General features: G+C 54.8%; 1 protein-coding gene across 1 annotated transcript in view; it reads right to left on the bottom strand.

Annotated features, from left to right (window-relative positions):
- The window catches only part of B4GALT5 (beta-1,4-galactosyltransferase 5), a 37,475-nt gene extending 23,669 nt beyond the window's left edge, over positions 1–13,806 (bottom strand). The window contains exon 1 of the mRNA XM_086760982.1: positions 13,604–13,806. Coding sequence (XP_086617108.1) covers positions 13,604–13,730 — 127 coding nt within the window. The 5' untranslated portion in view covers positions 13,731–13,806. The remainder of the gene's footprint in view (positions 1–13,603) is intronic.

Here is a 13,806-nt window from a genome sequence, read left to right on the forward strand (position 1 = left end):
GCTGTGCTGCTCCAGCTCTGCCTACTGCACAAATCCCTTGGGATGCGGGGGAGGCACTTGGCAAACGAGGAGGGCAATTCATGCTTAACAGGTGGGCACATACCTCAGCCTGGGTTCAGGAGAAGGGTTTGGCCACAGCAGCTCTGGGATCCCATCCATGGGGGGCTGGCATGGGCACAGACTGCTCCAGCCCCTACCACAGCCTGTGCACAGGATGTGGGTGGGCACGAGCAAGGCAGAGCTCAGTGCCTTCCCACCACAGCACAAGGGTGGGCTCTGGGAAAGCCAGGAGCACGCCAGCACCCTCCTGCATGACCAGATCCCTGAGTAAAGGCAGGGCAAGACCCCAAAGCCCAAGGGGATGCTCAGTAAGCGAACCAGGAGGGAAGGACGGCTCAGAAACATGAACTCTAAAAGCAAATGTTGGCCACCTCCACACCAAGGCCACGCCAGTCCCCGTGGCATCTCCCTGCCCTGGGCTTTCAGTTTCCGATGCAGAGAGGAAAGCTCCTGTGCCCACCTGAAGCTGTGGTGATCAGAGCACGAGCCTCCCTGCCCTCACCCAACACTGCCCATAACCATACACAGAGCCCCGAAGTGCCAGCCTCCAATCTCCGTCCCCTCTCGCATCCAACTCCCACGTAAGAGTCTCCTCAGCCTTCAAACCCCACGTCACTAGTGGGAAGTTAAAACTCACAATTGCACCAAGCGTGCCATGAGGTCTCGGGGGGGCTGTAGCAGAGCCCTCTTCCATAAGCACCGGTTTTTAGCCCTTTTGTAGGCTTGGGAGCCGAGCTGGTAGGGAACATCCCCCTATCCCAGTAGCCCACGGCCACACCGGTGTGGGAGGACACAAGCCTCATGTGCGAACTTCCACCCGCTGGGTTTCAGTGCCCACTGAACGCCTGTGACCCCAGGAGTCAGGACCGGGAACCGCCTGTGCCCTCAGCAGCACCCGGGGACACCGCAGCTGCAGCCCCAGGCAGGGATGGGGACAGCGGCTGTGGGAGGGCAGCGGGTTGGTGTCAGCACCCGCCGTGAGCCCCACTTTGCTATCAGCTTTCTGCAGCGCAGCAGCCAATGAGACAATTACTATGTTGACTGGTGTTTTTCCTTTTTTAATTAGGTGAAAGCACGACCAACCCAGAGGACCCTGAAGCTGGGCAGCCCCTCCAGTCCAGCTCCCTCCATCTGCTCGTGCCCTTCAGCCCTTCCCAATCTGATGCACTGAACAAGTAACCCTGGAGCTGCCTGACAGGGCCAGGTACCAGCAGCCATCCCGCTGCTGCAGCCTTGAAACTGTAAGAACATTTAATACAACCCAGACACTAGAAAGCCAGCACTGACGGGACGACTGCAAGCTAGCAAGCCTGCTGAGGTCACCGAAACACAAAAGGATGTTTGGCCAATCCTCACCTGTAATTACAAATGCAAGTTAGGGCAGGAGGACAAAATGGGCTGGGGCTGGAGAACTGAGGCAAAGCCTCATTTGCAGGTTTGATTTGCAATAAATTAAACAGAGGAACACTTTGCACCCGGCTGTCACACACAAAGCTTGGCCAGCCCTGCACAATGGCTCAGGCCAGGTCCAGGTGAGATGGGGCAGCTGGGGCAAGGGACGTCCACACTTGCAACACAGGGGGTCATGGCTGAACCGAACTCTCTGCCTTTAGCACGGAGTTATCTCCGCTGCAGCATAGCAAAAAACATAGCAGGTTTGAGAATGGGAGGGGAGAGAAGTTTGCAAAGCCCCAGCACTGTTCTAAACGAAGGAGGAAGGAGCGGTGATGCTGCAGGGAGCACTGGCACCCGCTGCTGCCTGCGAACTGCACAGGTTGGTTCACCTCAAAGCAGAAGTCACCAGTATCCTTCTCCAGCCCAGACCCCCCCAGACAAAGCATTTGGTTGGGGTATTTTCTGTTCTGCACGTAGTGCCGACAGTCACACTGACAGAGCAGAAGAGCTGCAAGCTGCAGCTACCCTCCTTATGTTGAACGGCAGCAAGACGGAAGGTGGTTACTGGAATAAACCTCTCTTTTTAAAGAAAGAGGAAAGGTGATTTGAATAGCCGACGTGCTTTCAACAGCTTGCTCAGCTCAGGTGCACGCAGGTGAAGCGGCACAGGGCATGCTCGCAGCACGCTGACCGCAGACACGGGGACACGGCACCCACGAGCGTGAACACACCTCTCACGGCAAAAACCCTGACCTTGCAAGAAAGAGACAGCTGTGCACCTTGGCCGCCCTTGCTCTACCGCTCTAGGCAGACCCTGGCAAGCCTTTAGCTGTAAAGTCATTTTAAAATTGCCTCAGTATCTGCTTGTAACGACACTCCTTCCGCCCCCCTTGGCACACACACAGAAACAAACCCTGCGCAGCAGGTCCGCTGCTGCATCTGCACCTGGCCCTCTCCCGTCCTGTGCATGCTGCTGAATGCGGGCAGGGGGACAGGGACCCCCTTGCCCCACGCAGGGATGAGCTGCAGGCATGGCAGCACCTGCCCAAGCAAGAGCCCCGCAGCTGGCAACCTGCTACCCTGGGCAAGGGGGAGAGCTGCTCTTGCTGCAAGACCTGGGCTCCCACCAGCAAGAAAAGACATAGCAAGTGAAATCACCGACCCTGAGCGAGGGAGCCAAGCCGCAGCACGGCAAAGGCACGGCAAGGAGTGAATGCCTCCAGACTGACAGCAGCAAAGAGCATCATCTGCTTTATTCCTCTACAACCAGTTCCTCCACTGTCACAGCCAAAGTCCCACAGGGTCCCACAGCGATGCTGCTGCGGGGACCAGGACAAGGGCAGATGAGACCCCTGTGAGCTCCAATATTGCCGACAACCACTGCAGCAGGGCTCCCTGTGAAAGCGCTGGAGAACCTGGTCCCTGCTGCAGAGCCGCACAAGCTCACACAAAAATCACAGCTGCTTTTCTAGAAGGTGCGAGTCTGACTGCCAAACGCCAGAGCACCTCCCTTACCTGCCAGCATGGAGCTTTATATATCTGGAAACCTGCCTGCAAACTGAAAGCTAGAAAAGGAAGTGTTTTTTCCCCAAAATCTTCCAAGATGCTGAATGACATTTGCGTGCTCCTACCTCCCCATCACTTCAAACTTTTCCCATCTGGTTTTGCATTTGGTCAACACCGCAGTCTGAATCCTGCCTGCTGAACTACCCAGCTTGGCTGCACAGAAACATGGCTGAATAACATCCTTGCTCAATAGCGAGTCTCCAGGTCAGCATTTTCAAGGGCTTTGATCCATTTCAAATAAGGCAATGAGCTTAGCCCTTGATTAAATACATAGCATAATCCACCTAAATCTTGTTAGCCGAGAAGCAAGTCGCTCATCTCACTAGTTGCGGGTGGCGTTGCGTTTTGCTGCCAGGCAAGCAGGGCTGCCCGCAGCTTGAAGGTTCCCCTCGGGGACACATCCCAGGCAGGCAGAAACACTGGGGCTGCAAGAAACCGAACCAGAAACCTGGTGACCTCAGCAAGAAGGCGCACCGCTTGCCACTGCCACTCCAGCAAGCCTGTAGCGGATTCAAGGCACAGAAGTTCACAGGATCCTTCTGCAAAGCTTCCTCTCGTAATGGGCAAAAGCCACTCAGGGAAAGGGCAATGGGCACCCAACAGCCAGCAAAGCCCTAAAAAAGAAAATCCACAGCAAGAGAAGTCACCGACCCTGAGTGAGAGACCAGGCTTGAGCATAGAAGGAGCATGTGCTGCAGCTCTGGGAGAATTTCACACTGTATCGGTCAAGCTTCCCCTTTCTCAGGAGGAATGAATCAGTAGCACAGCAATTGTAGAGCCTTAGTGGAAAGGCCTGGGTGCCGAGCGGGAAGCACACCGTGACAAGGGCGACTGTTCCCACTGCCGAACAGGCAAGAGCTCAGCTCGGGGCAAGAGGGAGGTGTGCAGCCAGGGTCAGTCCCACACGCACACCCACTCCCAGGGGCACCATCATCCAGCTGCTCCAGTCAGCTCTCGCCCGCTGTGCCAAGGAAAAGCAGCACCCACCAGTAGCTTCCCCCTAAACAGAAAACCACACTAGGATGTGGGACAGGGGAGAACTGCTCCTGAGATCACAGCGTATTTATTATTTCAGTCATGAGAAGACAAATTCCCTGAAAAGTGCTTTTGCTCCTTATTTCTCTCTGCAGGGAGCTGACTCCCCCGGGTGTTGATCCCAAATCGGAGGCAGAAACCCTGCAAATCCTCACTCTGTGCTGCATTAGCAGCTCCGAGGCTTCCGGCAGCAGCCAGGCACATTTCAACAACAGCCACTGAAAGGATTTTGAGTTAATTTAACCATGTTAACACATTATGTGGCTTCTGTCATCTCAATTACCTTGAAGAGCCTAGGCACAGATCTCGGGGGCAGTGCAAGGAGGAGGAAAAAAATTGATTTAAGAATTAGTAAGGAGAGGATTAAAAAAAAAAAAAAAGTCTTGGGCACAATCCCAAAGCACAGTCTGAGGCAGATCAGGAAAAAAATTCACAGTACTTCATTACAAAAAAAAAAAAAAAAGCAGCCAACAGAAGCAATACCTACTTTAATCAAATACTAGCCAGGAAGGCTCAGTAGAGCAAATATCACCAGCTGGCATAGCAAGAATCGGCCTTTTGGCATCGGTACCCCCACCCAGAGCCGGGCAAGGGAAAGGGCTGCCCGCAGAGCGGCCGGGATGATAAGTGACAGCAGTTGAGCATTGCAGGGGCATCTCACCACTTCAGAGGCTGCTGCTGTAACAATCTTCTCTGACTCAGCAGCTGAAAGGGACACTGGGAAGGAAGCACCACAGAAAAAAAAAAAAGTCATGCATTATTAATATGGACTCTGGCAGCAAGACATGAGTTGGAAAAACACTGAGGGGAGAGGGGAAAAAAAAAAAAAAAAAAGAAAAAAGACTGCAGAATAAGAGTGAGCTGCACGCGTGGAAGCATTTCACACTCCCGTGGGAGCCGCTGCGCTCACAGGGCTGCTGCGGCCAGTGGCCACCCTGCACCCCTCCGTGGGGTCTCCAGCTCCAAAGGGAATTCTGTGTTTGCTGACTGGAACTTAACATCCACTATTTCCTCCCTCCGAGCAGGTTGCTGCAGCCCCAGTGCAGAAAACACTGCACGCCTTGGGCACGGCCCCTGCTACTTTCAAGCTACGGCAGCTCTGGGCTTTTCTGCTGTGGAATACGGCCATTTCAGCCGGTTTATTTACCCGTGGTCTCCCAGCAGCTTCCCGCGCCACGCAGCCCCCAGCCCTGCCTCGGGTATTTCAGTAAGAGCAGGCGTTGCGCAAGGTACCCAAAGATCCCACACCACAGCCTGCAGCCTCCTGCCAGCATGACACAGAGGGCATGAAAGGCAGGAACGGGGCCGAAATGCTTTCCTTTTCCTGCCAGGCAGGTGAGAGAAAGAAAAAATAAAATCAGTTAGCACTTGACTACCTGGTGCACTGCAGTGTTTGCTTTCCTCTTTTTTTCTGTATGCTTTGTACATTTTTTTTTTTAGAGGCACAGTAAACAGCAGCATTCACGTAGCTGTCATCACCACTTTCCAAAATCTGTGCTCAAAACACAGCCTCTCCCAACCTGCTGCTGAGAAGACACCGTAAATTAAGAGTAGGCGCTCCCCTTGTCACAGGCATCACACAGACCTCCGCCAGCTTGTCCTCCACGTCGCGGGGTACCCCTCCGATCTCTGCGCAGGAGCCTTTTGGCAGCGTATCAGCATACTTAAAGTTTCAGCGCAGCTCGGTCCCCAGCCTCTCCAAAGCAAAGGAGGTGGTTAACGCAGTGCCAGGATTCAAGAGGTTCCTTTGATCATTTGCATGGTGATAGCGTTCAAGTAAAACCAATCAATTATGTTGCCATAAAATTCCCTAGATATGCAAACACCGGCTGAAGATTGCTTACACCATAGTCCAACCCACAGCTGTGCAACAGCATTTTTTTTGCCTGTATTTGCATTCTTCCATTCCGTGTGCAGTGGTATCCTCCATACAGGAATATTTACCAACCTTTACCTTTCGGATTAGAAAGGCACAGGGAGGGAACAGCTCTGCAGGCGCAGCCTCGCACGCAGCCGTCCCGCAGCAGGCTGGGAGCACGCAGCCCAAGCAAGCACCACACAGACACACACCTGCTCGTCAGGGCAGGAAAAGAGCAGTTTTCTAAGGCAACAAGCTCACACTGAACCGGGAAACTGAGGCACAACCTAGAGAAAAACCCCACAGCGCTATTTGAACCCACAACCCCTGCAGCAAGAGCCAGGGGGACAGTGACGGTGCCCTGGCTGGGGTCCCCCCCTGCAAGGGGCCCTGGCCAGCACCCCCGCAGCATCTTCAGAGGGGTCCGGAGACCAGACTTATGCAGGGCGAGGGCTTTGGAAGGGTTTATGCGAGGGCAGGGACGCCACACACAACCGCAGGCTTGCAAAGGGAAGAGTCCATTGGTTTCACACCTCGAAACCAAAAACCTAGAAAAAAAACAGCTTGAGGAAGTCACACACACAGCCACACACTTTCGACTAAAGCCCAGCCCAAGCAAGCGCTAACCCCCCTCACCTGCCCCACGCCGCCAGGAGCGAGGCAGGAGCTCAAACTGAGCTTCTTGCACCCCTGAAGTCATATTTACAGGCCTTGGAAAACCAAGGCGTCACATTATGTGCGCTCCAGCTGGTGGCTTTATACACAATAACTACAGAGCACAAGGGACTCCCCAAACATGCCTCCCTCCCAGGCACAACAGCCGCTGCTTCACTTCATGTTTGAGCAAGACCAGCAAGCCCCAGAAAATTCCTTTTGTCAGGGAAAAAGGGCACCATGGGCCTGCCCATCATGCTCCACATCACAGCTGCACCCACAGGGACACTTCCCACCAGGAAGGAGGTTACACGTGCTGTCCCCCTGTCACCCTGGGCCCATTCCCAGTAGCAGATGAGGACGCCGAGAGCGGTTCTCCTGCCAGGCACTGACATCACCCCTCCGCTTTTCCGTCTACCTTTCCTTTCAAAATAGCAGCAGCTCCAGAGTAATGCCAAAAGCCCTGGTGTTTTTCATGTTCTCAATTTCACGTTCTCCAAAAAAAAAAAAAAAACCACATCCACAAACATCCCTCAAATTTCTGATTTGGTGGGGTTTTTTTGCATTTCAACAGCACAGTCCACTATACATTTTCTGCTCCATCCTCAAAACAGGACTAATACCCAACAGTATTCAGAGCAGTTGCCAGAAAACCTTTAAACACACAGAGCACTGGTGCGTTAGGATGGTTACTAAATGCTGTCAGACAAAACCACGGTCAGAGCAACATGCCAAAAGCAAAGGAGCAGGAAGAGTCAGTATGAAAATAAACTTCACTGAAATAACCCAGTACAGCTTTTGTCACAGTAAACACACATTTTATTGTGACAATGATGCTTTAAAAATAAAGCTATTCAGGGAGAGGTTCTCTCGCTCTGTATAGCTGCGTAGCAGGCTCTCTCCCAGCCTCTTCATCCCTCGGTGCTGCCACAGGGAGAGCCTTACCCAGCAACCCCAGCCTGCACCACCACTTCGGGGTCACTGGTGCCACCCCATAGAGGTCTCCCAGAGGTTCCAATAAAATTAAGCATTTAAAGACTCCGTGCACTGCTTGGATATTAAAATCCACCAACAGTAACAGCATTCAAATAGGAACAAGCGCAAACATACTGCTCCCCACGTCGCTCATCTCCGTTCCCTGCAGTGGTCCCCGGGGTGTTCGCCATACCCTGCAGAGCAGATGCTGCCCGAGTTAATGCAATTAATGAGTCCACCTGGAAAAGAGGCAGACGATCAGCTCAGGAAACAAAGCAGCAGCGTCAGAGCCCTTATCTCCATCAGAGCCGGCAGCCACCTGAAGTGACCGAGCGCTTGCTGAAGCCCTGGCCTTCCACGGCCTCCCAGTGCCACGAAGATCAGGGCTCCTGGAAGTCAGGGCTGACTAATGGTTTTGCTGTAAGATTTGGTCTGTTGCAAATCACTGATGTTTTGGTGCATTTAATTTGCAGGAATGAACCAGCACACGGAAGCTTTTGTGACCTCTGATCAGCTCCCATAAGCCAGGCCTTCCAGAGACAGAGGGATGAACGTGAACCCCTTGCATACCCTGCAGTTGCAACACCCAGCAAGCCATCAGCAAAATAACCCAAACCAGACGTGCCTGACTGACAACACGGGTGCTTACAGGGAAAGAAAACCAGTAATTCACCTGCCCGCAAAGGAACCTTGTAATTTGTTAGCCTTGACCAAGAGGTGGTCTTCAACCAATGCTGTGCACCGCCAGCCCCTTGATGGCATGGCAGGCAGGGCTGCAGCCACTCTCCTGCCTTTTAGGAGACTCTGTGTGGGAAGAAAGCAGTGCTACCAAAGGATATTCATATATAACAGCTGCCACCAGCCTCCTTTCACATGTAGCACAGGAGATCCTGAGCTCAAGTTCTATCAAGGAGCACTCGAGGATTTCTTACTACCCCCAGTCACTGTCAGATCCAATGACTGCAAAAACCTCAGTGGGATACGCTGAGGAACTGGGCTGTTCCTTCCTTAGGCTGTGAAATGCTGCTTGGCAGATCTTTCAGGGTGAGGAGGGTGAAGGAGGGCAGCGCTGCCTGTGTTTTCATGGTAAGATACCACACTCCCTCACACTGCAGGGGGAAGGCCTAGGAGATGAAAGCCAGGACTACAACAGCACAAACCTTGTTTTGTTATTCCGAGCTGCACCTTCACCTTCTGTCCTGCTCAGGCAGCGCCCAGGCACCCAGCAAGCTGCCAGTAACCCCAAAAGGGCAGCTGCACCCGGCCTCTGCGCAGCTGAGCCAAGGCCACCACAGCCCACAGTGCTTCTGGGATGGGCTGGGCACCAGCACCCCGCTGCGGCCAGCATCCCTCGTCTCTCCCCATGGAGTCAAACCAGGCTCTTCCTGCTGACACCGCCACGAGAAGTGCACAGAAGGCAAAAGCAGCAGCTATCCACTCCCCCACACCATGTCCCCACTCCCCTTGCCCAGACTCTGTGTCCCCACAGCGCCATCCCCCTTCCCGGGACCACAGCCACAACTTTTCCTCACCACCAAGGACAACTCAACCACTTCCCACAGCACCATGGTCCTCTCAATCTGGGGCAAGCCAGCAGTAGCAAAATATTTTGCCATTTTCAGCCCTGGAACTCCTCTGTGCTAAGATTTGCCAGGCTGATGCATTAAATAACTGAACTGACTCAGCCACATTTGGCCACACACTCTTCTTGCACAGGACCAAAGCAGCAAACGAGCTGTACAAAGGAAGCTGTTGGTCTCCGCAGCACTGCTCTGCTCTCCACGAAAACGCAGCACGGAAGAACAGCATTTCAAAGCACTCCTGCTTATCAAAATAAAGTTCTTGCACCATAAGTGTAATTCAGGGCTAACGCTGCTACCTCGTGCACGTACGAGCGGTCGGCAGCAATTCCTGATCAGTTTTGAGGAAGTAAAGGCAGAGTGAATTACAGCTCTGTCACAAACGTTAACAGTCTTTCACTCAATAATTTAAATTCTCTGCATTATTTTCCTACATCAGATCCAACCAAGACTTCTGTGCAAACCTAAGTTTAAAAAAAAAATATCAAATAAAAAGGTGCCAACATCTGGAGAGACAACAAGGGAAAAGCCAAGAGCAGCCACCCAAGCACCAGGAAGGGCCCTGACCTCCCTCCTTCCAGCCACGCGGCAATCACCCTCTCCACGAGGAACAAGTCCAAGGTCTGAGAAATTCCTACTGTTGCAGCGAGAGTTATCAAGATGAAACAGCAACTTGCAGCTCAAGCAGCTTGTAAAAGCATCACTGTTTTCAGCTGCAGGGAGGAATTCCCTTGATTTCCCAGGCCCTGTTAAAAAAGTGCAAAACCCACAAGACGAGGCATTTTCAGGGACTGTAGCTGAGCTCCTTGGAGGAGCCTTGCTCCAACACCAGGGTCCAGCCATGGACCATTTCTGCACATCCCCTCTAGAGAAGTGAGGGGCGTGCAGGGCAGTTGTCCCAGGAAGGCGAGAGCCTCTGCACCGAGAACGAGCCTTGCAAAAAAACCTGCCAGGGTGCACACTGGACCCCAGAGCAGGACAAAATGGTTCACCCCATTCCAAGCTCTGCTCATGCCAAAGACAAGGCTAGCGTGACTGCACATGAGCAGCACACAGTTCGCCTCGCAGCCTTTTACTCTGCTGCCACTCGCAAGACCTCCAAGCAAGGCAGCGACCAAAAGCGACCTCCCCACCCATACGAGCATCGCCTCGTACCTGCTGCCTCGCAGGTCTTCCCTGGCAGGCAGCGGGGGCCCGCGCAGACACAACAGCATCTCCTGGAGCCTCCAGCCACTGCATCTCTGCCAGCCCCGCCGTGCCTCGGCCCCAGCTCACCGCAGAGCAGAACAATCGGCCGCCTTATCCAGCACACAATGGCCACGATGTGACAGACCCACATAATCACCCCAGCCACGGCAGGGACAAAAGCGAGCGGGCACCGGAGAACAGCGTCGAATAAAAGGGAAGCCTGCTGTATTTGTGCCCTCGGCTGGGTCTCTGACAATTCCCTTTCCAAGGCGGCTTCGGGAGCCCGGGGATGTAGGTTGTCAGGGTGGTGCGTGGGGAGGACACACGGGCACTGGATGCGAGCGCTGGGAAGGAGGCGGCGCTGGCTGTTTACATTGGATCACTCTGCACAAACTTGAGGCTGCAAGAAAATTTCAGTTCCATAGGAGGAAACCTTGGTGAAGGACAGAAGCGAGGAGCTACCCCAGGCATGGCATAAACCAGGGCACAAGGCAAACATAAGGTCCAGAAGCTCTGGGCTCCCTGTGGGTACCAAGCGTGGCGATTTGCTGACAGTAAACATGAATTTCTTCCTGCATTTCCGTCTTGAGCAGGCCGAGGGCACGCTGGCGTTACCTGGTTTGCAAGGAGCCAAACACAACAGCCGGCTGGGCGACAGGCCAGAGCCCGGGCAGGCAACCCAGAGCCCAGGCTGGGCTCCCTTTCCTCGTCCCCAAAGGGCACCAGGAGCAGTTTTCCAGCTTTTCCAGCCAGCAAGGGAGCCGGCAAACATGCCAGCTCCACACCAATGCGCTGAGACAGCACCCAGAAGTGCAACTGTCCCAGTTTTCTCCTGGCACTGCCGCACAACTGCTCAAACACAACAAGCCTCAGCAACGCCGATGAATTTCCCCCCCACCTCTCAAACCAGGGGCTCAAGGACAGGCTCGGCCCAGCCCTGCCCTCCGCCACACTGACAGCACACTCTGCTAGAGGGATGCCCGGACCCTCGCTGCCATCCCACCGCAGGGCCATTCCTGACCCAGATGGGTTGATGCTGCCCAGGCCGGCTCCAGCCCCCTGCCCAGGCGCAGAGGTTTGCTCTAGGAGCCCCGTCCCACCAGCCTGCAGCACCTGGTAGATGAAAGCTCTTCCAGGCCCAGGCTCCAGCTGGTTCAAGCTCACTTGCAGCTTCAGATCCCCTGTATTAGGATTTTTTTATTTTTGACTGAGGTCCAACCAAGGAATGTATTAATCGCTCCTCTGCCCACGGTTCAGCCGATAAGCTCCAAGTCCTTCTTCAGCTGCTCCCCCAACACACCAATAGTTTAAGGGCAGAAGCTTCTCCAGGCCCTTCAGCGGCTGCAGAAAACCAGCCCAGCCCTACCCCACCTCACAAGGCAGCCGCGAGCAGGCCAGAGGCCCCTCAAACACCCCGCTGACAGCACCTCTCCATCACACACCATACAGTCAATTTATTAAAATCCCCAGCTCCACTCATGTCCTATCTCACTCATTTTTCTTCCAAAGCTTTTCCTCACCACTCTGGCCTGAAAACAAACTCCTAAGCACCAGGACAAGCCCAGCCGCTCTGGGAATACTGGGCTGGTGTTTCATGACGGAACATTTTTGGCTGAAAGAAGGAGAGGAAAAAAAAAGAAAAAAAAAAAAAAAGGAAGCAGATCTTCTGTCACCTGATGGGGAGATGAGTCAGAATATCACTGACATCCATGGGTGGGTGGGGACGGGGACCATCTTGCCCTCTCTGCCTTCTCTTCCAGCATCACAGATAGCAAGAACACAGGGTGGGACATGACCGTGTTATCAGAGGTCCACACAGGGAAACGCCTCTGGGCAGAGAGCTGGTTTTAAACATAATTTTATACCCTCCAGCACCTCTAGGACTAGTGACCACACAGAAGCAACATAAAATTAGACAATTTTAAAAAGAAAAAAAAGGAACAAAACCATTCTTATAAGAGAGGTTTCCTTCTGAAACTGTACAGCCATTCCCTGTGGGCCTGGGGAAGCCTGTCCACAGCCACACCATGGCTCCTGGAGAAGATGACCCCTGCGCCTGCCCTGCCAAGGGCTGCGAGATGCATCTGATCAAACAGCCACTGGCCCCACGGCAGCACGTGAACAGGACGAGTCAGGCCGTGTTTGTAGAGGGAGCAGGCGGCAGCTGCATCACCCCTTAGCACCAGTGCTAAACTGTCCTCCAACCGATGCAAGAGCATGGCTTGGCAGCCTGCAGGACACCGGCCAGCCTGTCAGGACAGCAAAGCCCTGGGCCACCGAGCCAGGGAGGAGCATGGCAGGGAGGTCCAGGGCACGTGTTCTCACTCGGGCCATGCCCAGCACACAAACCCCACAAGCAGGGCTTCACACACCAGCCAACCCTCACTCAGCCCCGTGAAAGGCTCCCAAAGCCCAGTAACATCATCTGTACATAAAAACCTGCAGAAGTCACCTTGAAAAGCACACACAGGCCTCCCTGAGATATCCGAGCTAGGGATGGCATGAGCAACAGCAATGACATTTCAAGGAGAAACTCCCATTCCCGAGATTTCCTTTGAAAAGATTGTTTTTATAAAGAAAAAAATATCATTATTGGAGTTCAACCGAACGCCAAAGGACGAGCCTTGGCTCCCTGCAGAAATGAGCCACGCTGTACGAAGACAACAGCTGCTTTCCGAGGCGCAAGCCTTCCCACATCTCACGGGAGACGGGCGCAGGGCCCCGCGGGCACCGGCACCAGGTCCCAGCCGTGTCGGTACCCGGCCGCTCCAGTGCCCTGCGAAGCACACTTGGAAAAATAAGAGAGGAACCAGTACGTTCTCCTAAAATACACACTTCTCATCTTCCCACTTGACAACAAGAGTAGGATTTCCGCCAGGGAGCGAGTTTAGACCACAAAACACTTGGACAACCCTCCGCTTCTTCCAAACAAACTCCTGGGCAGGCAGCAGGCTCGCTGCCCCCCGCCCGGCACCTCCCGCGGCTCCTCCACGCAGCGGGCACGGCGACCCCCGCGTGGGCCCGCCCGGAGGAGCACGAACGGGCACCCCCCACACAAACCCCGCTCCCGGTCTCCTCGGCGCCGGCGGGAGGCGAGGACGCGCTGCCCAGCGCCGAGCCCCGGGACACCGCGGAGCCGCGGCCGGGCACGCCGGGCCCGGGCCGCCCCTCTCCGGGCAGCGGCCGCCGGGGATGCCGCGGCCCCCGGGCCGGCCGGGAGCGGATTACTCAGCGTTTCCAGCGGGAGAACGTGCGCACCGCCCCCCCCCCCGGGCCTCGGCCCGCCGCTTACCGATGCCCGGCGCCACATAGACGAAGTAGAGGAAGGAGGAGGAGAGCGAGAAGAGGAAGAGCGCGGCCAGCAGCGAGCGCCGGGGCAGCAGCCGCCAGGCGCCCCGGGGGCCGCGGGGCCACCGCATGGCCGATGCGCCGCCGCCGCCGCCCTGCCCCTGCCGCCGCTGCCGCTCACATGCGCCGAGGCCCGGCGGAAGGCGC

Source organism: Chlamydotis macqueenii, chromosome 16 (genome assembly GCF_036417535.1).
Source record: "Chlamydotis macqueenii isolate bChlMac1 chromosome 16, bChlMac1.mat, whole genome shotgun sequence".
Classification (NCBI taxonomy): Eukaryota; Metazoa; Chordata; class Aves; order Otidiformes; family Otididae; genus Chlamydotis; species Chlamydotis macqueenii.